Genomic DNA, 27,984 nt, shown 5'->3' on the forward strand with positions numbered 1-27,984 from the left:
TCCTGTAGGAGGCCAGTCGACACTGAGCGGTCGTCAGTCTCCACGTGTCAGCCAATGTGTAAGCTAGTGAAGGGGTGGAGAGGGTGTTCAGATAACACACTCCAGCAACTGAGTGGTTAAAGTGGGGAACTGAGGCATACAGACCTAGAAAGCATCTCTGACTTGCTGTTATCTTCCCATTCAGGCCAGCAAAAAGCTATAGCTTGATGCTTTATTTTTTTTTTAAGTCTTCCTTTCTCTCTTTCTATGACTCACATCAATGCAAACACAATTACACACACACCAAACGCACGCATGCACACACGCACACGCGCGCACACCTCGGGCATAAAAGGGCTCATTGCAGCAAACCTTTTTCTGATACAGCTCACTGGGAGGGAGGGAAAGCAGAGCAGAGGAAAGAGAAGGGGAGATGCAAGCCACCCTAGCTACTTTTACTCCCCTTTAAGGCTGCCTGGTTACGGTCCTGGGAAAGAAAACCCCTGCATTCCTCCCCTTTAATTGGGTTTATTGTTAAAGCACTGGAGCAGCTAATCCTCACAGACCTGTAGGAGCAGGAGTGGGAGCGCCTAGAGCACCGACCGTTCTTCCGTGTCCTGGGTAAGATGAACCTGCTTCTCTTCTTGCTTTGGGGGGTTTCCTCGCCCAGTGGGAGGCACGCAGTGCCTGGAGAGTGGGTTTGAAGAGCCACTTCTGTGAGCGACTTGGGCATTCATTTGAGTCCCTGACTCTTGCGGTCTCAAGGGTAAGTTGTAGCTGCTGTGGGAAGCAAGTGTGAATGGGGGTCTCCGAGTGGGACTTCCCTGGGGAGCCATCTGACCATCACTCCTGGGCTGGCTCCATGGGAAGCATTTATATTTCTGGGCAGGGAAAGGGGAGCAAAATACCTGTCCATGCCTCTGACTCCGACCCGGGAGGGGCCCTGTCCATCTGCAGAGTGTCAGGACCTCCAGCCCCCTAGCACCTCCTCCCTCCAGCTCCCCCTTCATCTCTTAACCTCTCTGACCCCAACTGTCATATGGGAATATGTCCGCTCCGCCCACCTCTCTGGGGTTTGGGGAGGGTAAGGAGAATCAGTGGGCATAAAAGGGATTTGTAAACAGTCCATGGCTCTGCAAACCCCGGGGAAGAGGATCAGGCTCAGGCCTCCCGGACCCTCCATGCACAGGCTTCAGGCTCCCAGTCCCCTGCTGCTGCCTTAAGATGCAGAACCTGGGCACGCTGTTGCTGTCAGTCACAAGATAGCTCCTTCACCTTCCCCAGGGGCATGTCCACCTCCCTGGAGCCTTTAAACTTCCCTAGTTTAGTTCTCCTGTAAAGCTGTTAAAAGGAGGTCTGGATTCACCACCGCCACCCCCATCCGCACCGTGGCCCCTTCTCTCCACGTAACTTTGACGCACAAACATTAACCCTGAGGTTTCCGGAGGTGGCTGCCAGGACTGGCGCTGGTCTGGCTGCGGTGTGCGCCTGGCCAGTCTCTTGCTCTGGAACCAGATACACTGATCATGAGGAAAATCTCTGGGAAGGGTCAAGAGAGTCAAGCAGGTTTCGGCTTGGGTAAGGAGATGATCTTTTCCAGATCAGAAGCCAGAGACAGACCCTGGCCTCTGTCTTTCCTACTGAGACCTGAGCTTAACCAGGGCCAAAGATGAGACTCACATCTGAAACAGGCCACAACACAAACTGCTTAGTAATACCTGATATGGGGACCATACTTCACAGTTTATGATATGCTTTTAATTTATCTTCTTAAGGACAATCCCTCAGAGGGGTCATGGGGTATGTATTGTTACCCCGTTGGTATAGATGAGGCCACTGAGGCTCAAAGGGGTTAAATGGTTTGCCTGGGGTTGCAAACCTGCAGACTGGTGGTACTTATTTGATGGTGGTAGCACTACTTTGAACCCAGATCTTCTGGTAAATTCAGTGACCTTCCCATGTTGCTACAGACAGCTATGAGTGAGTGGGGAGGGGGGTTCAAGAATACTCTTTAGAAAGATGGGGCAAAACTTTGGGGAAAGCCTGAGGTCAGAGTCAGAAAAGATTTAAGCTGCTGCTAGAAGAGGCTCCAGTAATAGACGCGGTTCCTCCAGCCTCAATATGAGAAAGCTAAGCGCCTGGGAACTCAGCCTTCTCAGACCACTCAAGCTGGCCGTGTGTTGGGGAGAGGGGGGGGGTGGATCATTCAGGTGTTGGATGGTTGCCTGACAGCATCGCAAAGAGGAAGGTGGAGATGAGTGACATTCCCACAGGAAAGAGGCAACAGGTTACAAGGTATAGTGACAAGAGAACTGGTGTAGGAGTTTGAGGGACTGGAACTCCCGGTCCAGCTCTGTCACTAACTGTCTGTTGGATTTGGGGCATTTCTTTCTGAACATTTCTATTCATTGATGGCTCGACAAGGACAAGGTGTTATAGTAGCAGTGAGGCATGAAACAAGATTGTGCATGGAAAGTGCCTAGCACAGTGCCCCACCCAGTGCTCCCTCCATGGCCATGATTACTACAAGGCCTGGGAGCGATACTGGTGGGAAGGGAAAAACACCCCCCTCTAAAAGGAGAATGCCTCCCTCGCTCCCTCTCCCCCATACACACGCACACCCGGCCAGAAATAAATTGCCACACGGAGTGCTTGCGAGTGACGGCGGCGCCCAGCCACAGACTGCCAGAGCCAGCAGAGTGAATGAGCTGCAGCATGAATGAGAGGGGGAGCGGCTGAGTCTGCAAACAGGCTGCGTGCCTGGTGCTACAACTGCAGGCGCGCCGCCATGGTCAATGGCAAGGGGGAGGGGGTGGAGCGGCTGCCAGCAAGAAAGGGAGCCAGTGGGGGTCAGGGAGCTGCACCGCCTGTGAATGAATGTCCCCCAATGGAAAGCTGATAGCCCAGAGCTTTGTCCTTCCTTCTGCAGTCCCCTCTCAGTACGAATCCTTGCTCACCCTTTCTGGGAGACACCGTGGAGAACCTGGCTGGGACATTTAGTAAGGTTGCGCCCCACGCCTGTACCAAGGAGGCACTTCTTGCATGAGAGTCAGGCTTACCAGCAGCACGTGTGACATACAGTGGGCATTACCCTTAACTCCTCAGAAAGATGCCTCAATGGAGATCAGCACATGGCCCTCGGAGAAACCCAACCTAGGCATGGTTTCCTCCCATTTGTGGAGCAGATGAAGTAGTTGGCTTGCATTCGGGCCATGATGTGGGAAAATCCAACGTGAGACTCTCAATAAGATGAGATGCTCACATTATAAGAGGCAAGTGGGAGCGAGGGAGCTAACTGAGGGAAGAGAAGATTCACGTCTCCTGTCATGCTCACTCCTATTTAAATTGTTTGTTTTCCTGACTCTTTTCCCAGTGGTTGGTGTTTAATTTATATTCCTATGATGTGGGCTCACAGCACGGCACTTGGAGGTTACAAAATGTTTTCATGCCCATTGATCATTAGACCTCAAAAGGAATGCAGAGAAATAGAGCAGGGAGATCATCATTCCCATCAGCAGAGGCCCAATGTGATTAGGAGCATGTTAAGAATAAGTAGGAAAAATTTTGCTCTCTCCATAGACTCCTATGTATTGACCTCTCAATCACCAACTGAAACTCTTGAGAATGGGCTTCATTCCCTCTGTGAGAAGCACATTATAAATCTTAAGCAATGCATGAATTCTGGCTTATTACTGCAGAGGGAACGATTTGGTTTTGGTTGCACCTAAAATAAACTGCCGTCAGCAACTGAAAGAGTTTCTTGCTCAATTATTCTGTGAGCAGAAACTGGCATGGGGCTCTGGTCTTGGAATGCAGGGTTAGCACGAGGGCTGGGAGGGTGAAGGGAATGGTCTGTGGAGTTCCTCTCCAGGCAGAAGTCTCTGCTGGGACACTTCCCCAGGAACCTCCGGGGAACAGAGCCTGAGCTCTGGATAGCTGACATGGCCCTGGGTTGCAACCCATGAGCTGTAAACAAGTTCTGAAGGCTGGATGGGCCTAGCCACGTGTGTGTGGCACTGAAGAGGGCACTGACTGATGGCAGTGGGCTGCTAGAAATTTCATATATTCCTCCAAAAGATGAACAACCACAAAGCATTAGTGATGGTCTCATTTGCATTTTCCAGAGTAGGCTCTGAGCAATCCCAGCTCCCCTTTCTGAAAACAGGTGTTTAAAAAGGAAAGAGTTTTACCATCACTAAATTTAGGAAATTCCACGTTAAACCGCCTTAAGTAGGTGTCTTTAGTAGAACTCAGAACTTTTTTTAATTATATTTGGTTTTTTTTTTAATTTTTAGGTAGACACAATATCTTTATTTTATTTTTAGTGGTGCTGAGAATCAAACCCAGTGCCCCGCGCATACTAGGTGAGTGTGCTACAACTTGAGCCACATCCTCAGGCCTCAGAACTTTTAATAAGCTAATGTGGATCATGAATCTCTAAGAAGGGAGACCATAGGACAGTGAATCTGCCTTTCTCATAGATAGCCTTCCAGGACTAATATTCTAAAAATCAAACTTCATGGAACCCTAATTTAGTTCACTCTCCTTTTTTTGACTAAAGAAAAAAAATAAACTCAGAGATGTATAATGATCCGCTTGGGGCTGCACAGTTGCTCGATGCTGAATCAAGACTGTGCCAAAGCTTGGCTTTTTTCTAGTGTGCCTCTTAAAGAATGCTACAAAGTCTAATGTGGACCAGAGTTCAGGAAATCATGGATCCAAGGCAAGAAAAATTCCCAACGTTAGCCTTTTACCCCTTTATAATCTGGTGTAGTCTATATTTTTATGACTTTGTGTGCCCCAGTCAGGAGGTAGAGAGCACTTTCTTATTAAAGATGATCCTACTGATAACCTTCCTCCCAAAGCCCACAGACCCTATGGAGTCTTGCTCCCTAGAAATGAAAAACCCAGAAAGCAAAGAGTTTAAAGCAGTCTTAGGGTGGGCAGATTCTTCTGAAATGAGTATAAGCCCGGCAAGCTCTGAAAGCCAATGAGACTTGCTCACTATGCCCCAGAGTGATTCACCCCTCTTTGTTTAGAAGTCCTAAGCAAGAGCACTGGAAAAAAGCACGGCAGCTCTCCCCCTGGGTGGAACTGAGCCATGATCTGTGGGTTTAGGACTGCTGAGGTGCTGCTCCAACTTTCTCTCTGTGCCTATGCCCATCTCTTCGGCTTGTCCATGCCCAGTCTAGGAGCACTATGATTGTTCTTTCGTTGCATATACATTGCAATGGATTGGCATGAAATGCCTTTGGATTACAATGTGATGCCCCCGGGACTCTGGGATATCATAACCAAAGGTTAACAGCTATTTCTTTAAGACACATCTCAGAGCAGAGTCCTAAATGCTTGTGATCCAAGTAGGAAATTTAGTAGGAAGGCTACAGAAGTAAGAGTCCAGAGAGAGTGTCCAGGCAGCATGGGGTCATGACACTTTTGGGTTATGTGGTGGCAATCAGGAGACCACTGCAGACACATCTCATCTACCTGACAGTTCTATCTGGGACCGTTGATGCTCCCGGGACCAAATGGAGCCAGGGAAGGAGAGGAGAGTGAAGGCCACCTGCCTCCTGGGCTCAGGGCCCAAGCATCTCTCACCAGCTCTTCATCAACAGCTGCCGCCAAGGATCAGACGGCCTGCCCCAGAAGCAGAGTAAGGGCTGCACTCAGAGGCGGTATCCACCCTAAGCCTGCACTACCAGTCCTTCAGGAAGAACATTCTTTCTGTAGTCTCCTCCCCAGCTGCAAAATGCTCCCCAAGAGGCCAGGAAGACCAGGTCTTTGATTGAGCACTAACTAGGAGCGAGGCACTGTGCTAAGCCAGAGGAAGACAAGAAAATAGACCGTCTTCATCCATGTGGAGTTATTTTCTAGTGAGGATGCTGACCTCAAACAGGGGAATTTCAGACGGTCATGTGTATTACAGAAGAAAGGATCAGCTTGTCTGGGAGGGCCTGGGTAGAATACTCAGCAGGGGCCTCTTCAAGTGCCTCAGCAAAGTTCTGCCGACCAAAAAGTGGACACCCCAGGCCTTATGTGCTCCGTCTGTGAAGTGATGATGATGGCAAGAAGCCAAAACAATTATGCCTTCTATGACTCTTCTGCCCTCTCCTGCTGCTGGGTAACAGGCAAAGTCTCACAGTAGGGGTGGGGGGAGAGAGAGAAAGGGAGGGTTTGCCACTCTCTGTACCAGAATACAGATCTTCTTGCTAGTTTCCTCTCTAGAGCAATATAAAGAATGTATTTGCAGCCTCCACCCCCACCGCCCTTCCATGTCATCTTAAGCCTAAAACCCTTCCCTGACCAACTCTGCAGGGCCATCTTCCTCCTTCACTCATTCAGGCACAGTAATAGACACTGGGGATTCAGAATTGAGATGCACATGGTCCCTGTATTTTAAGCAGACTGTCTGTGGTTTCCTTGTTTATTTATACCCCTGTATACTTAGGTTTGGTCTTTGCAACGTGATTGTAAGTACTTTTAAAGTCAGGCTCATAGCACCAGAATGTCTCCATTTAGTCCAGGTGTATACACTAGGTATTCCATGAATGCTTGCTGAACCAAGGAGTATTACTCCTACAGCTCAAAGATCGTCCTGTGAATTAGATCATTACCTTTGTCCAGAGCCATTTCTTCAGGGCTTTCAGGAGGGTCTTCCTCTGTTGAGGACTGAGAGCCTGAACCAGCCAGGAACACCAAGTCCATGGTATCTCCTGGGCCGTGGATGTGAAACCAGCCCTAAGCCTCAGAGAAGTCTGCAGCGGCTGCCCCTGAGCTCTGAAACCCAGTGGAAGTTGTTACCGGAAATAGAGTGAGAGGCGGGGAGTGCTTTGGAAGCAAATGAGAGCAATATTGGAGCTTCATGCTTCTTAGAATTTTTTTTTTTCCTTTTCCTCTGAAAGGGCCTAGATCACAGAAGTCAAGAGATGAGGGGGGAGGGGCTTTAGCAGAAAGAAGCAGGGTGCAGCCAGGGAACGCGCGCCACCCCTTTCCACCATTAGACCTGTACCAGGCGGGGGTCCTGGAGGAGGTTTCTCTGAGGTTTATGGAGGGGTGGGAACAAAGAGCCACTGGGAGACGGAGGGGGAGGTTAGATCTGGGTCCCTGTGTTTTCCACATTGCTCCGATGATGAAACTAAATTGTTAGGATTCGGTGTATGGGAGGAGGGGTGGGCGGGAAAGATGTTTTCCATGGCCTCGGCTAAGAATACTATGTTTTTAAAGCTATTTCAGAGCCATGGGAAAGAAGGAACAGTGAGTACAGATCTGCTAATGAGGTGGTGGAACCTCCTGAAGAGCAGGCAGTCGTTACACCGGGCTCCAGAAGGGGGCGTGATGGGCACAGCCAGGGACCCAGGAGCTAGACCAGGCTCTTGGTGGCCCCTCACCTAGGAAAGGAGTAGCCCCAGTTCTGTCGCTCTGTGCAGAGGGAAAGACAGAGGTTTGCCCCTTTAAACATCCCATCCAATACTTCACCCAAATCCCCTGCATTCTTCAGGACTTCCCAGCTGCAGTGTGTCTGCCCAAGAAGAAGCTACCCCTGAAGGCTGGGTCAGCTAAGCAAGATCCTAATACCTAAAAAGAGTGATATGCTAAAGCAGACAAGTTCAAATTGAAACCTTCCTATTCCCCCATTTTTACTGCCTGGTGGGGTGGGAATTCGTGCATTCCAAATGCCAAGCAGCCTGATAAGTGGAAGCAGCTGGATTTGGAGCTCAGCATCTGCAGAATATCTGGCTAAGATAGCCCCCTATCCTGAACAGTTCTTTCTGCTCAGAGCAATCTCTGCCTGTCAGACTCCAGGAGGTCAAGAACTAATGGAGGGAGGAGTCAAAATCAGGTTGACCTCCAAACCTGTGCTCTTCACCTGATGCTCAGCTGTGACAGCACAAACTCTCTTTTTATTCTGAGGTTATCAGAAGACCTCGGAGATTCTGCATTTTTAAAAGTGGGGATGGAAGGCAATGTGTGAGAAGGGCAGTCATTAAACATATTTTCCTACTTCCCTGTCAAGTTCAAGGAGTTTGGGTGGAGAGGGCTTTGACAGAAATATGTCACTCATCATCCCCCAGATATTCAGTAATCCTGAACCCAGGTTTCCCCGGCACCTTGGGAACACATATGCATGAGTTTGCTTGCTCATTGCCTGTCTCCATTGACTGACAGATCCAGAAGGGCAGGGCCACCATCTAAGTTGTCCATTGTTACGTATCCAGCAGTGGGCACATGGTAGGTGCTAAATAACTATGTGTGGTCTGCTGAATGAATATGTAATCCAGAACTCTGGCAGCGTTAGGATACAACTCAATACAGATTTTAATGAATAACTGTTTACCCAGCACTGTGCTGGATGTTGTAGGAGCTGCAGAGAAAATATAATCTCGTTTATTTAAGCTATAACAGGTAGAAGAGAGGAGGAGGAAGAGTTGGGGGGCGGCGGCAGAGCTGTGAAGTTAGAAAGGAGTCAGGCTGGCTCTGTAGTCTGAGTAAACATCTTGGTGATCGTTTTGGTAACACAGGAAACGCCTCACTCATCTCAGATCCCTGGAGGTGGGTTTCCCCGTGTTATTCTAGGTCCGTGCACACTCTTACCTCAATTACCTCAATTAACGCACAGGTTACAAAGTAGGGTTCCACTACAGGACTCTAGACTTCTCCATCATGTAGCAAGCATGATGCTCATGTAGCAGGTGTTCAATAAGTTCGTTGTAGCAGTTTTTAAAAACCAATGGGGAGAATACTCTTATTTTTGTCAATGATCCATGTTTTGCTCTCAACCCTTCCTTCTGGCCATTACATAAAGGATGTATTTTAGGTTCTTTTGCAACCTGTTCCCATCTTATTTGAGAAACGAGTTGATCAGAATATTTTCCCTTTCTCCCTCCCTCCAACAAAGCATCCCCAGAAGCTTCAACTCTGGAGGCGATGGGTCGAAAGGAAGAAGATGACTGCAGTTCCTGGAAGAAACAGACCACCAACATCCGGAAGACCTTCATCTTCATGGAAGTGCTCGGGTCGTAAGTCCTGGGGAGTGGGAGCCCCGGGAGGGCTTGGGGAGGTGCTGGGGGGAGCTGTTCTGGTAGCAGCAATGGGTGAACTGGACTGAGGCTTCTGTGACTCTAAGGGGCCTAGGGGGAGTTTTGTGGCCTGGGAGTGGGCGAGTGGCATGAGGGAAAGGTTTGTTTAAGACCTGGGATGACTTAGTGCCCTGGAGTCCTCAGGGATCACCAGCCCCTTTCCCTCAGGTTCTACCTCCCTCTGAGCTACACCCAGAGATCTCCCTCTCTCCTTGGCAAAAGAGGAATTGGGGAGCACTTCTGGAGATTCAGTGATCCTAGAACTTTCCGGGGACTCCTCATTTCCCCCATCAGTGATCAAGCCAATCTCACTGCACGATCTGGAGCTTCTGAGACTAGAGAGGTGTGGGCCACACACACCGGAAGCGGCCCCCCCCTCCTCTCTTCTCTGTGTTTCAGTGCTTGGGCTTTGCCACTGTCCAAACTCCTACCAGCCCGCAGGCGCCTGTGCTTGCCCCTTGACGAGGATCACGGAGCTGGCAGTCGCCAGACGGCTTCTCTGGAGCTGACTCTCCACTTAGTCGTGCCTCTCCCCCAGGAGGCTGCAGTCTCTGACGCAGGCAGGCAGCAGCTCGGGGCCATGGGCCCCCACCTCTTCAGAGGCCCAGCTGGTCAGCTAATTAGCCGGGGCTAATTGGGCCTGGGCAGGGAGGAGTGTTCATGGGGCAAGCTCTCCCTTTAGCCAGTCCTGGCCCAGTGTGCTGCACTCTGCCCTGGCTAGGAGACAGCAGATGAGGACGGATGCCCTCGCTCTCGCTGCAGAGAGGAGCCAGGCATAGCCAAGAAGAGCCCTCTGGGTCTTCCTGGCACAGATTGCCAGGTTCTGCCACACTGCTGAGGATCTTCTCAGCAGTGGTGCTGGTCATCAGAGTGCCGGCCTTCCATCAGGGGCCCTTGCCAAGACACAGTTAGCTAGAGAGAGGGGGTTTTGGCAGGAGAGAGGGACAAGGCTCATGAGTGAATCAGAAATGATTTGTTAAGCATCCCCAGATGGAGGGAAACGGGGAGAAGGAAGGCCAGGTTGAGGAGAGTTTATCCACGTCTGCTATAAACTTGTGCTGAGGGACTGTCAGAAGACAGATGCGCCCCCCCCCCCCCCAGGAGCTCAACAGGTCTACTGTAGAAACAGCTAAACCTCGAGGGACACTGGGGTCATCTGAGAGCTTATCACTCCAGCTTTTAACTGTGAATATGTTTAAACAGAAAGAAAAGGTGAAGTGAACATCAATATACCCACCACCTAAATCCAACAGTTGTTGACATTTCCTTATACAAGTGGATCCCCTGTATTCTCCGGTTCCACGTGTGCAGATCCAAGCAACAGCGGATCAAAAAAAAAAAATTCAGAAAATAACTCTCATCTGTACTGAAAAAATCTGTTCAGATTTTTTCCCCATTATTATTCCCTAAACAATATATTATAACAACAATTTACATAGAATTTACATTGCATTGGATATTATAAGTAATCTGGAGATTATTTAAAGTCTACAGGAGGGTATGCATAAGCTTCAGGCAAAAACTGCAACATTGTATAGAAGGGACTTGACCATTTACAGATTTTGGTATCCTAAAGGGTCCTGGAACCAGTGCCCCATGGATGCTCAGGGATGCATTTGTTTTATACACACATATATTTCTCTGAACTATTTATAAACAAGTTGCAAATACCATGACATGTCACCTCTTCTGCGTCTTCTCTGTCTACATCGCCTGCCTGTTTTACCTTCTGACACAGGCAATCTTGACTGCTCAAAACTAGTTCTCTGCTCCCACCCTGGCAGTGGCAGGGTAAAGCCCTCTAGTCCTCTTTCTATGCCTCACCCCACCTCAATGGAGCCACCTGCAGGACTAAAGCAGCCTGAGACAGAACAACAGTAACACACTCTCAAATTGCCATAATACCACAAAACTCCAGGTGGCCCCACACGCAGATGGTGCCATGTGGATGGTACCCTCGGGTTTGGGCATACTGAAGGCCCTTATTTAATGCCATTCCCCAGCAAGCCCCAGCTCTGAAATCAGGGGACCATCCATGTGTGGTTCCAGAGGTTCGGGTTGATAGATAGGACTCTGAAGGTGGATTCTAGTATGTCACAGGGGGAAGAAATCTTTAAGGCCGAGTAGCTCAATTGTCATTTTATAGATTAGGAAAATGGAGTCTAAGATGAGAACACACAACTAATCCTTTCCTGACCCCAACTTGCCCTCCATGCACTAAACCATCCATTCCTTCAGCAAGTATTTATTGAGCATTTTCTATACCCATCCAGCCATGGGGCCTGGTGTCATCCTTATTCACCTTCCGTCATACCCTGCCTCAGACTTCACAGATGGTGCCATTCCTCACCTCCATAGTCCCTCAACCCCTCAGCCAATGCTAGAAGGGAATCAGGCAAGCTACACCTCCAGCCCCTCCACACTTTCATGCTTCCTCTTCACTCCCACCTGAAACACTTCCAACTCTTCCCCACTCCCCCACTAGGTTCATTTATCCCTTAAAACTGAGCTCAGATTATTCTTAAATCAGAGGTGATATATTATGTGCTCCTTGGCTATCCCAATGGGTCATTTTGAACAAATTAAGACAAAGGTGCCCCTTCCTCAGCACTCCTTCTGTCTTCTGGGAGGAAAATATTGTAATAATTATCCTGTGAGCATATATACGGGCCACAAGGTGAATAGCACCTGTTGAAATTGTGCACAACCTGCCCAACCACTGCCCACAGGATACCATGTTAAGTACAGGTTTTCTGTGGTCTCATAATATGTCATCCGTATGTGCATGTGTGTCTTTCTCATACTAGATTCTCGCTCACAGAGCTTCCATCAGTTAGAGGAGGATTCACTGAACGCCTGATAGCCTTTTTTCAAACTGAATGTGAATGGCTTACTTGTCTGTGCTCCTTGCTGGTCTATAGACCCCATATGAATGGGAATCTCCATTTTCTTTATCTCCAGTATTTAAGACTCAGTAGGTGCTCAATAAATCTCGGCTGAAGGGATAAGCAAATGAATGAATGCACAAGCAAGCCCTGAAGCTCAAATGAGCTCTGTGCAGCAAAGGAGCAGGAACCAGACACAGGAAGTGCCACGTATTTTTCCAATGCAGGTTTTCAAAGTCCTTTCGAAAGCTTGACTGTGGCTGGGCCTTCATTCCAGGATTCCCAGATGGCAGGGGAGACGGTGGCTCAGCTCTTCCCTCATTTACATTCCATTCCTCTTGCATAGTTAGGTATTCTCCATGATTTTATTCAAATTAAAAATAATTATAGTATCCAACACATATGGAGTTTGGGTTTGGGTTTTGGGTACTGGGGATTACACCCAGGAGCACTGTGCCACTGAGTTACACCACCCACCCCCAGCCCTTTTTATTTTTTGAGATAGGGTCTCACATCATTGCCCAGTTTGTCCTCAAACTTGAGATCCTCCTGACTCAGCCTCTCAAGTCACTGGGGTTACAAGCTGCACCACCATGCCTGGCTAATACATATGGCTTTAATAGATGTCAGAAATGCTGCTAACCACCTTACATATTTAATTTATTTAATCTTCTATACAACCAACCTTACAGATCAGGGTCTAACAATGTTTCCACTTTTCAGATGAGGAAACTAAATATAGAAGTTAAGTAATAAGCTGCCCCCAAACCTGAGATTCTAACATGGACAATCAGGCTCCAGTAACCAGCCTCAGCTTAGCTACTGTTCTTCTTCATGGTGCTGGGGATCGAACCTAGGGCCTCCTGTGTGCTAAGCAAGCACCATACCACGGAGCCACATCCCTGTCCCTTTACCTGCTGGGTCTCTAGAAGATCTCCTGCAAATGAAGAAGCCTGAAATTTGGAATCCTACCCTGTTTTCCCTTTGGGATCCATCTGCTGTTTTCAGGGTCTGCCCCAGAAGCTGCAGGGCTGTGTCTTTAGTCCTTGTAGAACCCACTGAATGAATGAGAAGGTGCTCAGCCGTCTGGTTCTCAGAGATTATCACCATCTAAAATGGATACATTGGTCTTCCCCGCCCCACTGTGTCTGAGTCTTTCCTCTGTTGCTGCCACCATTGCCACTCCAACGGGCCACACTGCACCTTCTTGCAAGAGAATGGACCCGGCAGTGGCCTCTCTTTCATGGACTTGCTTAGTGGAGAAACTGCCACAGCTGAGGGAGAGTCTTTCCCCCAGTTATGGAAACAGGAAAAGCCCCTGCCTACGCCCGGAATGGGGTCTTTTCCTTCCCACATGAACCACGAAGGAAAAGGTAGCCTGGCATGTCAGGTAGTCCTGCCATCCATGCAGCTGGCCCAGGCCCACCGTGACAATGGAGACTCATTTTCAAGTCATACCATCACATATCCTCCAGAATGTTCTCTAGACATTCAGAACTAAGTTTTATCTCTTGGCCTCTTCCCCTCTCAGAGGAGCATTTTCGGAAGTTTTCCTGGTGAAGCAACGGGTGACTGGGAAGCTCTTTGCCCTGAAGTGCATCAAGAAGTCACCTGCCTTCCGGGACAGCAGCTTGGAGAATGAGATTGCTGTGTTGAAAAAGTGAGTGGCTCTTATGGTTGGTTGGGTGGTGCAACTGTGGGATCACAATGTGCCCTTCATTCATTGCTTTGAGGAAAAACTGGGCTATATTGCCACGCTCAAAGACACTGCTCCCTTTGAGACCATGGGTCAGTTTGGTCAATCAGATAAATTTAGTCAAACAGCTGCCCTGGCTGATTTTTTTTATTTTTTTCCCAGAAAATTGACTAGCAAACCCACTAGTGGCAGAGATGGTATTTGCATGTAGGCCAGAGAGTAATTAGCCCAAAGGAACAAAAGTCAATTGATAGCCAGCACCAAGAAGAATCAATAATTAAGGAGACAGCATGAGACTCGGAAATTAGCTTCAGTTTGATCAAAAACAAATGCAGGTTCAGCACCCCAACTGTCATGTAACCATTGGTGACACTAACAAATCATCAACTGTTTACAATTAAAAAAAAATGTTTACAATAAGACTCTTACCACAAACCCTTGTGAAACCCCTACTATGTGTCAAAAGTATGTTAGGCACATGGGATTGGGACAAAAAGACAGACAAAATTCCTTAATCTCAGGAACTCACGTTTTCCAAGTGGAGACAGAGGTGCCCATAACAAACTCTAACCCCATCCAAAGGGAGGTACACTAACAGAAGGTGGGGTGTGGAGGACATAGGATTTGTTCTACCTACCTGGCTTTCACGAATTATTAGGCACATTTTCAAAGAAGGAAATTGATGGATGAGTAAAATTTTATAAGGGCAAGAGGGGAGGTCCAGAAAGGAAGTCCAGGCTGAGAGTAACACAAACATGAGCGTAGAATCTTAGAGTTCAAGGGCTACAAGGGAAACTGAGCATTAGAAGTCCCTAAATTTGAAATGAGTAACATCAAGGAAAAGGAGATGAAACTGAGATGTGAAATGGGAGTTAATTGCAAAGGATTTTCCTTTGATGCCATGATAAAGAACATCAGCTGTATTCTGTTGGCAGAGAGAAGTCCCAAAAGGATTTTAAAGAGTCATATGATCAGAGGAGTATTTGGGAGCCATCCTTCAGAAGCATGGTGGAGGATGAGTTGGAGGAGACCAGCCAGAGGGTGGGAGACCAATGACAGGACTTTCACAACAGTCTAGGCATAGAGTGAGGAAAAGCAAAGGTAGTGGCAGGACCTCATGGTAACAAGAAAACTGGAGGCAAGAGACAGTTCAGAAAGAGAAGTGTTTGGGTTTGCAGTTGACCGGTGAGAAAAGCATGAATGATGATCTGAGATTGGACAAATGTCACTAAGTAGAGACGAACATCATTGCTTGAAAGTAAAGAAGAAAAGGGAGAGACTTAGAGGAGATGGAAAGAAATTGGTTGGAGCATATTGATTGAAGGTATGTATTCACCGATCCCTATGTAAAGGTGTCTAATAGGATGCTAGAGCTACAAGTAGCATTCCATGGACTGTAACTTCATCAAGAGCAAAGATTATGGTGCTCTTTCTTATCATTGCCCTGTATCCACACTATAAATACTATTTGTTCAGCAAGTGAGTAATCAGTAAAGTAATGGTAGCATCATGGGTTTATGAATATAGCTGAACCCATCAAGCGATCAGTGCAACAGGTCTGTGTTTTTAACAATAGCTTAATTGGAAGGGATATGATTGGTTATGTATTTGCTCTTCTCCAGGCACCATAGTTAGCATTTTTGATGCATTATCTCTTTTAGTCCCATTATTATCCTATGAGAGAAATATATTTGTCAGACAAGAAAAATGAGGCTTAGAAGATTTGAGAAAGCTAGTTAATGTTACCCAATTAATAAGTGCCTGATTCGGATGTGAACTCAGGCCCAGCAGGCCCAGGTTCTAAGGACTTAGTCCCTGTGCTGCACAGCCATGAGTAAAGCTTGCTGAAGACGTTCCTCCTCCCGGGCATGCCCAGAATCGCCGCCTGGAGAGCCAAGCCCCTCAGCTAACATGATTAATCCACTTGACTCAGTCTCTGAGTCATCACAGACAAAGGTCACCCAGGGCAGGGTTTCCCAGAACGACTGACACTTCAGATCCTTCTGAGCTATGTTGGGGACTGTCCCAAGCATGTCAGATGTCCAGCAGCATTTCTGCCTCCACCTTCTAGGTGCCAGCAGCACATCCCACGCTGATTATCAAAAACATCTTTATTGTCAAATGTCGCCTGAGGGGTAAAATATCCCATGGTTGAGAATTACTGATCTAAGGGACATCACACAGAAAATAAGCATCTTCCTTGTTTTTCACAATATCCTGGAATAATAAATTTTCAACAACTTCCCATGGTTACCCAAGAGGGAGTTCAGCTCGACTGTACCTCTCCTGCTGTTACACTTTCTCCATGCAGTGTTTCTGAAAGAGACATGGATATCCATTTTGTAGAATAACCAGGCTTTGGGAACCCTTTAGTCTTCCTTAATTCTTGGGTACCCCTTAGTCCTCCATTGTTGTTCTCCTCCTTCTCCTCTTCCTCCTCCTCCTCTTCTTCTTCCTCCTCCTTCTTCTTTTTCTCCTCCCCCTCCTCCTTCTTTTCCTTCCCCTCCTGCTCCTCCTCCTTCCTCCTCCTCTTCTTCCTCCTCCTCCTCCTCTTCTTCCTCCTCCTCCTCCTCCTCTTCTTCCTCCTCCTCCTCCTCCTCTTCTTCCTCCTCCTCCTCCTCCTCTTCCTCTTTCTCCTCCTCCTCTTCTTCTTTTCCTCCTCCTCCTCCTCCTTCTTCTTCTTTTTCTCCTCCTCCTCCTCCTCTTCCTCCTCCTCCTCCTCCTCCTTCTCCTTCTCCTTCGTTTGAAGTTGATGATCAAACCCAGAGCCTCACATCCTAGTAAAATCTCAGCACATACTCTACCATTGAGCTACATCCTGAAACTTTTCTAGGCTCTTTAAACTTTGTCTTTTGTTAAAGTTTAATAAAAATCCTGAAGTAACACTGAAACATTTGTTCCCTGAAAGCACAACAATCAATTATTCATTCAATCAATGTGGATCAAACACCACCCCGGGAATCTTTTCTCTGGGGATACTTTATGACAGCCGACTTCTTACAAAGGCTCCCCCAGGAACCAGTCTTTCTAAATACTGCCATAAAGAGTGTCTAGCAGACTCTCTGGAGCTGGGGCTGCATTCTTTGTCCAGACCACCTGAACCACATACCTTTGACCATTGATGCTTACTTTTTCCCAGGATCAAGCATGAGAACATCGTGACCCTGGAGGACATCTACGAGAGCAGCACTCACTACTACCTGGTCATGCAGCTGTAAGTGAAAGGTGACCCCCCTCCTCCACAGAGGCCTGTTGGAGCCTGGGAGGCTCAGAGGAGATTGGTCAGTGGTGAGAACATGGCAACTAAAAAACAAAAGCAGAATTAGTCCAAGAGGTTCTGAGTTGCCAAGACATCTTTTGGAGTCAGTACACCCCTGGTCATAGGCATGTTGTGTGAGCTGAGGAGTAAATCTGGGGCTGATTATTGAGTTCGTATGTACCAGAACAGGCTTCCTGTCATCACAATATTTCCTACAAGTGGGAAAAGAGCTGTCTGTGCTCTTCTGCCTCCCTATCCATCCCGGAGACGTTCTGGGACTTCCCCACAATGCAGCAACTGAAGGGGTAATGCCAAGTACATACAGCATGGGCCACCAGAACCCTTCTCTGACACCATGACTGGAGTCCATTTTGACAAGTCTTTGTCAATCAACTGGATAGCAAATGTATTAACATCATTTCAGGGTAAAGTTACTATAGAAGTAGAAGGCACAGGGTAGATAGATTTCAATTCAATATAAAGAAAGACTTTCTCAAAAGAGATCCACTCAGATATTGTGTGTATCCATCTGTAGGACAGAAGTAGAATGTCATTAGAAAAGTCTCTGTTGCTGACATAGCCACATAGAGTTCTGCCTGATGGTGACTGCATGTGGGTTGGTCAGTGCTCCCCACAGCACAGCCTTGGGTTCAAAGACACCTCTATGGTGTCTAAAAGGCATACACAGAACTCCCATAGACACATGCCACTCTGCAAACTCAGTATGGCTGGGCACCATGGGTTTTGACTGATGAGCCAATTCCTCAGAAACTTCAATGCATTAATTTGATTAACTATTGGCTCACTGAGGCCCAGGAAAGAGAAGAAGCAGGCAGTCAAGGGATGGAGGTGGGAAGGGCCCAAAGTGACAATAACCAGTGAGCAGGGACCAAGTGGTACCTTCAGGAGGCCAATTCAACAAGATTAGCATAAAGGTATTCTACAGGCTAAAGGGAGACAAGGAGGCGGGCAGGTTTAGGTGTCACTTGGGAGCCACCAAGCCTCCTAAGGGCACCTCCAAGACCCAGGCCATTCATAGTCAGGTGTTCATAGCTGTATTCAAAGAACATCTTTCTTAGGAGCCTCTAGTTCCTATCACAGAGCCCAGAGCCCAGAGACAGAAAGAAGGAGAGCACAATGGTATGGGTTTGACTGGGTACATTCTATTCCTCCATTGCTACGTGGTGCTGTCAGCTGTGCAGAGCCACAACTAATGTCATGGAACAGTGGAAATGGGGGCCAGGATGGTGAGAGCATCAGAACCCCAGATTATGTTCAAAATAGTTCAGGGATGTTCATCCCAGAGAAGAGGAGGTCTCAGGAGAGCATTTCACTAGCTCCACATACTTGAAATGATTCTTGTTCTGTGTGGTCCCAATGGGTGGAATCTGTATCTTCTGGAAAGAATTAAAGGTCATCAGGTTTCAACATAATACATGGAAATATTAAGAAACCAAACACTTTGTCATCAGAGGTAGTGAGTTCTCTGACACTTACGTGTTACAGTGCAGACTAAAAAACTTTCAGACAAAAATGGTGTCGATGGTTTTCAAGAGATGGGAGGTTGGACTTGCTGTTAAGCCCCCTGCATCCTGAGACACGATGCCATTTGAGTCTCGAAACACTTCTATGGCCCCACCTGTGATTCCAGCTTTAGGTAGTCCATTTTCCCAAAACGAGGAACGAAATCCTGATATAAGCAGAGATGTCTCATTTTTCAAACCTTTTCTTTCCTATTTTGCCCAATTTCTATGTCACTTCTCTCATTCATAATGGCTTCCTGTGTCCCAGGCCAGGAAGGAAGACAGATAAGGAATGTGTGCACAGAAGAGATTATTGGCTTCTTTTGCAACCCCAAACAGGGACATTTGCATTATAAAGGAAGCTCCCAGAGAGAAACTTGGCTCAGAGAAATGATTCCCTAGTTACATCACACCAGGCACCTGAGGGGTTGTTCAGAGACTGGATTGGGCCTCCCCTCCCCTTCTAATCACAGTTCCTGGGCACCTTCCTGTTGTGTCTCAGCTGTGTCTCCCTTGGCCACAAAGCAAACACACTGGCATCCCACTGACCTGCATGAAGAACTGGATTCTTGTTCTTGCCCTTTGCCCACAGTGTTTCTGGAGGGGAGCTTTTTGACCGGATCCTGGAGCGGGGCGTCTACACAGAGAAGGATGCCAGTCTGGTGATCCAGCAGGTCTTGTCAGCAGTGAAATACCTCCATGAGAATGGCATCGTCCACAGAGACTTAAAGGTGCCAAGGCCTAAGCAGCCAGTGGGAAACAGGGAAGGACCCTTTCAGAAGACACCTGAATCGTGAGAAGTCGAGGTGCTGTCAAAAAAAAAAAAGAGGATTGGACCAATTGGACTCCCCAGGCCTCTTCTGCCCTCAGATTCCTTAAACAAGTCTTGGGTGGCTAAACAAAGGTTGTTAGTTTGCACCTCAGGTTTTTCCTGAACCTTGGACTGTGCCTTCCCCTATTTAAGGTATCAAAATAAATACTTTTTGAGGGTCTACATGGCACCAGGCATCACGGTAGACTTTGGTGAGGTCAGAGGAATTAACCAAAGATTGGTTTCCTCAAAAATCAGATGGTCGTGGGGTAGTTGGGAGGGAAGGGAGAAGGGTTACAAGGCTAAGCAAAGTCAGGACCATAAGGAAAACACAGAGTTCTGGGGTACGGAAGTGAGGACACAGGTTAAAGGAAGGAAGGGGGAATGGGAGAAGATGAGCTTGGCCTCAGAGACAGGAGCCCAGGGCTGAGCTTCCTAAGAAATTATATGAAAGAGAAAGAGAGATGTGTTTCAAGGGACTGTGTCCTATTGTGTCCCATACCACGCATTTCCTTCTCCTGCAGCCTGAAAACCTGCTGTACCTCACCCCTGAAGAGAATTCGAAGATCATGATCACAGATTTTGGTCTGTCCAAGATGGAACAGAGTGGTGTCATGTCCACGGCCTGTGGGACCCCAGGCTACGTGGGTGAGTCTGGAGGCAGGAAGGAGGTTGACCAGTTGACTATGTTCAACCACAGGGATGTAAGTCACAGAGAGGGGTGACTGTGAGGAGTCAGGGTTCCCCTTTGGAGTTACCCGGGTAGAGCACTCATTTATGAGATTCAGGACCAGCCAATCCATCTATCTCCAGAACTACCCCTACTTCTTTCAAATCTGACATTTTTAAAGACAGCCTACCCCTAAGCCCTCTCCAAGCCCTCAAGCTATCCTTTGACTATCACCCCTGCTGACAGATCTCTGTCTTTGTCTTTCCAGTAGGACCAAAACCAGAAACAAGACCACAAACCCAAAGATCAGTAGAGAGCTCATGGGTTGAGCACTAGCCCCGATCCCTCTCACACTCTAGAGGAAACCTCACCCTCCAACTGTGAGGGGAGCCTAGAAGCATGGGATGTTGAGTTTGGGCCTAAAGAACCTACCTAGGGGCCCCTTAAATTTACACCCAAGGAAGCACTCTGGGGAACTGGCATAGGTGGGGCATCCCATCCAAGCAGACCTCTGGGCTTCCAGGGATCCTGAAAAGATAAGAGCAGGCAGGGTGCCTGGTGAAAGCATTTCTGGGATCTCTGCGGGAGGAAGCTGAGACAGAATATCACTCCTGCCCATTTCCTCTTAGGCAATCATCATCTGTTTGCAATTAGAAAATGGGAAGCAGAGTGGGAACCTACTCTCTCCCAAAAAGGGAGGTCAATTACTCCAAAAGATATTGAGTTCCAGTGGGTACAAAGCCGAGGTATCTAGGATAAACACAGAAGGCAGCTCTCTACTGCCCCAGGCTCCCAGTCAAAGGATAGACCTCGTCCATGTCTTCATGGCGGGCAAAGCCCCTGCTCTCAGAAGGTACTCAGATGGGAAAGTTACTGTCTGCTCCCTAGGAGCCTCCTAACTAATGAGGAGACTCCGCCTCTGATTTCCAGGGGAAAGTGGAAGCTCTCTCCCAGCACCTACCTGGGGCTCTCCCAGTGTGAAGGGAAAGATGCTACCCTTGCCTTGGGGATCCCCTATCTGGCTGGGAAGACAATGGTCCTACTTTCAGAGAGTACTCAATATATGATAAGGGAGGACTAGCTCCAGAGATCCCTAGTCTGATGGAGAAGTCATAGAGCCTGTCACATGGGAATTCCCAGTCCAATGGAAGAGGCACAGTCTGTCTTCATAGGAGGATTTAGTCTTCCTAAGATTTAGTCTTCCTCTGCTCTTGGGGAATTTTCAGTCTCACAGAAACAATACCATCCCCTGAGCTATCCTTGTTCCCTTGTCTAAGCTTCTTCCTGACCTCCAGCCCCCACTCCACAGCCCTCTTCTCTCGCCCCCCAGCCCTGACTCTGACATTGGTTTGCTGCAGCTCCGGAAGTGCTGGCCCAGAAACCCTACAGCAAGGCTGTGGATTGCTGGTCCATTGGCGTCATCACCTACATATTGTGAGTAGAAGCTGGCATTGGCTCAGACTTTGAGAAATCTTGAAGCCTGCCCACCCCTCTCTTCCCCTCCCCATCTCAGTTCCTCCTCCAAAGCAAGTGCGTGTGAGAATGCACACATATGCATGCTTACTCATGCACACAACTCCAAAGGTTGCTTGGTCCTAATCTCCAGCACATTATGAAGCAGAGCTCAGCACGCACCCACTACTCAACCACCTGGTGCTCCCTCCTCCTGCACCCACCTCCATTTGTTGCATATAAATATGCCAAGTCCCATTCTGGAACCAGCAAGAGGTCAAGTCAGACTGGGAGCCCAGGTGGACCCAGCACCCCTGCATCTCAGTTTTCTCCCTTACCTAGTCTCCCAGGGCAAAACCATAGACTGAGTAAAGCTGGTCAGGGCCTCTGCTTTTTGCTCCTCTCCTTACATTCTAGGGCTCTCCCTTTCCTGACCTGTTCACCCCCTCTTCCCCACATCTATCCTTGCCTGTAGCAGGCTTTGCTCTTAAAAAAAATAATCCACTATTAGACATTTACCCCTTAGTGTGGATTCGGTTCTCTATTTCCTCAGTTTATGTTGAATAATTATTCTGGTGCTTTCGTTTATACAACAAAGGCTCACTCTCTACTCTAAGTCAATCTCTGGGCTAAGTGCTAAAGAGTAGAACAACGAACAAAGCAGCCTAAAAAAATCCCTCATGAAAATCACATTCAGGAGGACATTCCACATGCCTTCTCAAAGATAGTTTGTACAGGGCATCCAAGAGTCGGAGGAAGTACCGGGAGAGGTAGAAAGGGTTGGGGGACATAATGTACAAAGACCAGGGATGCCAGGTCAGGCCTGGGCTCCTGCACATAGTCTTTATGGGACCTGTGTCATTGCTGAGTCAGAGGTAGATCCACATCCTGTCACAGTGCTGGTTTGGGACCCTTATGCCCCCACCCTCGTGAGTACAGTGCGAAGTAGGGTAGGAGAGAAACTGACCCAGGGAGGAGGGGGTGTACCTCAGTAGTGTACCTCCTTCCTGTCCCACTGCAGGCTGTGTGGGTACCCTCCTTTCTATGAAGAAACAGAGTCGAAGCTTTTTGAGAAGATCAAAGAAGGCTACTATGAGTTCGAGTCTCCATTCTGGGATGACATTTCTGAGTCAGGTAAGGCCAGAGGGTGTGAAGGACAAGATAACAGCCTCAAGGCAGAGGCGGCCAAGAGAAAAGATCTTAACAAAGGATGACAGTCCTGGTTCTTCCAAGTCCCCAGGGATCTTATAAAACAGGCTACCAGGGAAAGTCGAGAAATCTTCATCTAGTTCAAAGGCCAGATAAACTATTTAAGGTTTATGCTCTTATTTTCTTACAGGTGGAAACAGTGTGTCTGATGAGAGGGGCGGGAAAGAGGGTGAACTTTAGATGAGAGGCTGGAAGGGCAGAGTCAGGCAGAGAGAAGAGTTTCAGGCCAGATGTGGCAAAACCAAGCAGGCCAGATGTGGCAAAACCAAGCACTTCGATACCAGGACAGGGCACGCAATGTCTATTCATATGAGACGGTGATCATACACGCTTGTTGTGTCTGTGAAGTGGAGATCAGAAATGGAATGAGCCAGCACTCACGTGTGTGCCCATGTGCTAGTGCTGGCCCATATATCTGTGCAAATGCATGCACACATGGAGTGCAGGCACCCCGGTGCCTCATGACTAGCAAGGTTTCTGCAGTGCTGTGTGGGTGACGAAGCTCAGAGCCTCTCTTCTTGGGAGTTTATAGTGGGTTGTTATGAGGTGGTTTGGATTTTTTTTTTTTTTTCCTCTTTTAAGACTCTTAAAATTGCCTCTTTGGAAGATTAGCTAAAGATGCATTCACTGCCACCCACCAGCCCGGAAGTGAATTTACATCAGTCATGAAATCTGGTCCTTAGCTGTTGTGTGTCTGATTGCTCCCCTTAGCCAAGGATTTTATTTGCCACTTGCTGGAGAAGGACCCAAATGAGCGGTATACCTGCGAGAAGGCCTTGAGGCACCCCTGGTGAGTGAGAAACAGCGTGAACCCTCAATTCTCATCCTGTGGTTCCCAAAGACACCTGACTCATCCACATGGTGGTTTCTTGGAACTGGCTTGTCCTGAGCCCCTGACCGTGGAGACATCCAGGAGCACATCCAGGTGGAGGTGCAAATAGCATTTAATCAAGCAGGTTTGACCCAGGAGTGGAAGCTGGGTTATCCAGTCAATTCTGGAGGCAGACACAGCAGGCGCTGTCATTCAGCAGCCCTGGGTGTCCTGGTGACTCCCAGGTGGTGCAGTGCTCAGTACTAGTTGCTCAAAAGAAAACCCTCTCATGTTCTTTTTTTTTTTAAAGAGAGAGAGAGAGAAATTTTTAATATTTATTTTTCAGTTTTCGGTGGACACAGCATCTTTATTTTTATTTTATGTGGTGCTGAGGATCGAACCCAGCGCCCCGCGCATGCCAGGCAGGCGTGTTACCTCTTGAGCCACATCCCCAGCCCCCCTACCCCCATCTTATGTTCTTCAGAGCATCATTTGACTCTAAGATCAAACCTGTTCCATGTGAAGAAATTTTTTCCCAAGCTACTTGAAGTAGCTTCCCATTTCCTGCCATAGTGAGCTTAAATTTCTTGGTCTTTCTAAATTTTCTCTAATCTGACCCTTTATCTCCATGTTCATTTCCCAAGATTTCTAACACACCACCTTCTGTTCCAGATAGACCTAAAGTTATACTTCTCTTCCTGTCCTTCTCTACCCTCTCGTCCAAGCTCTTTCCTAACTATTTTTTGGATCATACCACTTCTGAGAATGTCCTGCCTCCTGCCCCCTGTGTTGCATGTTTGAAAGTCTGGATCCCTTCTCAGAAGTCTGTGACTCCTGCAATCCATGCAGACCTCCTCATTCCCCTTTATTAATTATGCAGCTTACTGTCACCTTCCCTGGTCCATGGCATGAAACACCACCACACCCCTGGATTGTGGGCTCTTGGGGATTGAGGTTCATTTCTCTCCCTTCTCTGGGTCCTTTAGTAATTGTCCTAGTACTGTGCACATGGCAAGTGTCTGTGGAATCCAAGTGAGTAAGAGACTAAGGGGAGGGGAAAGGGCATCATGTATCAGATGGCCTCACTGAGGATGGCTTCAGGAGGAGCTAGTTGCAAGCAAGGTTTGGAACTAAAGCATAGTGATATCACAAGTGCCCAGTGATGCACCATAAATATTTCCTGTAAAGCCTGTGCTGGCCATACTGTCTTTGTGACAACTACTCGATTACTGGGCCCTGCTGGTCTGGCACAAAAACACCGAAATGAATAACCATGGCTGCATTCCAGTGGGACCAGACTAGACAACACAGACAATGGGTAGATTTAGCCCATAGGCCATAGTTTGCCAACCCTGCTCTAAAATATTTAGTTTTACCAAAGTATAAGCCCTTTATGACCTGCCCAATGGGAGCAGAAAAGCCCTGGTTCTAGCCCTTTCCTATTGTGAATCAGCCTTCTCCTGGGGCATTCTACTCAGCTTGAACCTGGACCTACCTTCACAGCCCCCTGCCCACCCCTTGACTGAGTGTCCACAGCTACCCAGTAGCCAGGGACCCCTCCTGCATCCACAGGATCAATGGAAACACCGCCCTCCACCGGGACATCTACCCATCTGTCAGCCTCCAGATCCAGAAGAACTTTGCCAAGAGCAAGTGGAGGGTGAGCTGTCCTCTGCTGGGAAGTGGGGAGCAGGGGGGTGCTGGAGGCTGGGCTAGGTGGGGGCTAGTGGAAGAGCCTACCTCAGGGCATCCCTTCAGGCAATAGAGAGCCCCTGATCCCCCTAAATGATAAATGGGCACATTGGCTTCTAGAGGCCACAGGGAAAGGAAACACTCTTGAGCCCCTTGGGTCTCTAAGGATGCTGTGTCTCCTTAGCAAGCCTTCAACGCAGCCGCCGTGGTGCACCACATGCGGAAGCTCCATATGAACCTGCACAGCCCCGGCACCCGCCCCGAGGTCGAGAACCGGCCACCCGCCATGCAAGCCTCAGAAGTCTCTAGACCCAGCTCCCCTGAGATTACCATCACAGAAGCACCAGCCCTGGACCAGAGCGCCCCACTCCCCACACTGACCCAGATGCCCTGCCAGCACGGACCTCAGTCTGGGGTCCCCGGTGGCAGGTCCCTCAACTGTCTGGTCAATGGCTCCCTCCGCATCAGCAGCAGCCTTGTGCCCATGCACCAGGGGCCTCTAGCCACTGGGCCCTGTGGCTGCTGCTCCAGCTGCCTGAGCATTGGGAATAAGGGAAAGTCTTCCTACTGCTCGGAGCCCACACTCCTCAAAAAGGCCAACAAAAAACAGTAGGTATTTTCAGCCAACAACAGAGCCCTAGCTGTGCTCAACCAGGTCTGAAAGAACCCCAGCAAAAGGACTGAAAGAAATTAATAACAAGGCCTCTTCTCTGCTCAAAGGCAGCTCTGAGAGTGGGAAGAGCCTGGTTGAGGGGAAGGGGCTGCTTCTAGGCCTGTCCCTACCACTCACTGACTGTGAGGCCATTGACAACTAGTGAGTGTCTCCCTTTCTAGCTTGCTGAGCTGCAAAATGGGTTGTTTGAAGCGTATTGACCTGCTCAGCCTGCCCCACAGAGACACTGTAAATGTCGTGGGGTGAAGCAACAGAGATTATAAAAGCTCACAGAAAACTGTATGTGTATGTGGGGGTGTGCATTAGATTCCCTGAGTTTCTAGGACCTCCATGTTTGGGGAGGAAAGGGGTAGGAACGCGGGTTGTCTTGTCTTCTCTACAGGAGCTTGAACTTTGTGAAGCTCATGAAAGGAGAGCTGGGCAGATGCCATGGCACAGAGAACATCCCCCAACTCCACCCCCAGCTCTTCCTTCTTCCTCCCTCAAATAATTCAAGGCCTCTGCTGTCTCCTTTCCAGGAACTTCAAATCAGAGGTCATGGTGCCAGTTAAAGCCGGTGGCAGTTCCCACTGCCGGGCAGGGCAGACTGGGGTCTGTCTCATTATGTGATCCCTGGAGTCCAGGCCTGTGTTACTATAGTTTTCAGGTGAGGCCTAGAGGCTGGGGAACCCGGATGCGGGGCTCAGGAAGGGCTTCTATTCCAGAGGGAAAGCCCCACCCCAGGGTTGAAATGATGGTTCTGAGGGGACAGTGACAGCAGCCCCACCTACACTCTGAACACCTTTCCTTTGCAGGGAACATGTCCAACTCTTCTCTGCCCGTCCAAACCTGGCATCTACCCTGCAGAGGGCAGAAGGCCAACAAGTGGCGCAGGGCCTGGCAGGAGGGGGCTCTGAACTGGAACAGCAACCTGCCGCTGCCTGGGGGGCAGACCCTCACAGGGGGCCCCAGAGGAAGTCCCAAGACCTGAGGAGGCTCCTTGAAGCTGTGGGCAGGAGGATCGGCATCTGCCGGCTTCCAGGTCTCCCTGACCTGTCTGCTCTCTGCCCCTCCATACACCCTACGTGCCGTGGCTCTGTGCAGTGTGCGTAGATAGTGCTCGCCTGGGTCTGTATTGTTTGTCGTGAAAAGCTTAGTGGACTGGCCAGGCTGTGCCACCTTCTCCAAGCAAAGCCATATGAAGCCTCTACTCAGACTCCCCACTCTGCACACACTCACGCCTGCCTCAGACTGGGCTCATTGTCATAACTGCCTGCCCATCTGCATGAACACCAGGCAGCTCCCAGCGGGGGGCCTCAAAGCTCTAATCCTTAACTCCAGGATTAGCTCCCCACTGCACTGAGACCCGCCAGCCCACTCCCAGAACATTTCAGACCCTCCCCTGGCCCCTGCCTCAATCTCAATCCACCCTTCAAAGTGGACTAGAAAGAAATCCATGACTAGGGGCTGCAAGGACCCATCACCCTGGCCACACATCCCTAATTAAGTATACTGGAAGCTGACTATTTTCATTTCAGCTAGGAGTTCCAATCCTGCCTCCCTGGAAGTCCGGTGCATCGTTCTTGTCCTTCCATAGTTTTCTCGCCCCACCCCCTCCAGCTTCATGCTCCTTGTTGTGCTCAATAAAATGGACATATTTTTCTCTACAAAGCTTCATTTTATCCTTTCAAAGGCAGAAGCAGCTCAGGGGCCTCAGCCTGTCTGGAGTGGAAGGTACCTGGACAGCTGCAGGTCAGGTCGGAAGGAGCAATCAGGGCCGGTGTATATCAGGAGCCGGCAGTGTGCCAGGCACCTAGTAACAAACATGAGCTACCCCATTCACAACAACAGGAACAGATTGTGCAGAGCCTTGCTCCAGTGTCCATTCTCTTAATGGCTGTATTAGAAGAACATGAGTTTGAGGCCAAGCTCTGCCTTCCTCTGCCATTTCTGTGAACTTGGGTGAGTTCCTTGCCTTTGTGCCTTGGTTTTCTCATTTGTCTGATGGGAATAACAGTGCCACCTACATCATGAGATAATGCAAATGTGTCCAACACAGTGTTCAATAAATAAATAAAATGATTAATAATGATTAAGAAGTTAATGTAGATAAGATGCCTAGCACTGTACCTAGGCTGTGGTTAGCACACAAATATTCCTGCCATTCCATATTTGCACATGTGCACATGTGTGCATGTTGCACACGCATGCACACACAGACACACACACACACACACAGAGGGCACATACTCTTTGAGATCTCTTTGA

At 48.6% G+C, this 27,984-nt stretch overlaps 1 protein-coding gene and 1 long non-coding RNA gene across 5 annotated transcripts; one reads left to right on the forward strand and one right to left on the reverse strand.

The window, feature by feature from the left end:
• Positions 1-359: 359 nt before the first annotated feature.
• On the forward strand, positions 360-27,387 carry Camk1g (calcium/calmodulin dependent protein kinase IG). 4 transcript variants are annotated; one of them, XM_040276687.2, is made up of 13 exons: positions 1,446-1,557; positions 8,876-8,996; positions 13,473-13,601; positions 16,777-16,851; positions 19,012-19,150; positions 19,755-19,878; positions 21,259-21,334; positions 22,374-22,486; positions 23,273-23,351; positions 24,945-25,032; positions 25,249-25,673; positions 26,256-26,383; positions 26,532-26,653. In XM_040276687.2, the coding sequence occupies exons 1-12, from the start codon at positions 1,506-1,508 to the stop codon at positions 26,344-26,346; spliced, it is 1,512 nt and encodes a 503-aa protein (XP_040132621.1). In that variant the 5' UTR covers positions 1,446-1,505; the 3' UTR covers positions 26,347-26,383; positions 26,532-26,653. The 4 variants fall into 4 exon arrangements, with proteins under 4 accessions (XP_077878875.1, XP_077878876.1, XP_040132621.1 ...); XM_078022749.1 differs by lacking the exons at positions 1,446-1,557; positions 26,256-26,383 and adding an exon at positions 360-600 and having other exon boundaries at positions 26,532-27,387; XM_078022750.1 differs by lacking the exons at positions 1,446-1,557; positions 26,256-26,383 and adding an exon at positions 626-745 and having other exon boundaries at positions 26,532-27,387.
• LOC144367209 (uncharacterized) lies at positions 16,360-19,098 on the reverse strand. The gene is made up of 3 exons (XR_013426531.1): positions 18,969-19,098; positions 18,394-18,586; positions 16,360-18,293 (listed from the first exon to the last, which is right to left on the reverse strand). It is a non-coding gene; the product is annotated as an uncharacterized LOC144367209 (long non-coding RNA).
• Positions 27,388-27,984: the final 597 nt, after the last annotated feature.

Source organism: Ictidomys tridecemlineatus, chromosome 10, assembly GCF_052094955.1.
Source record: "Ictidomys tridecemlineatus isolate mIctTri1 chromosome 10, mIctTri1.hap1, whole genome shotgun sequence".
Classification (NCBI taxonomy): domain Eukaryota; kingdom Metazoa; phylum Chordata; class Mammalia; order Rodentia; family Sciuridae; genus Ictidomys; species Ictidomys tridecemlineatus.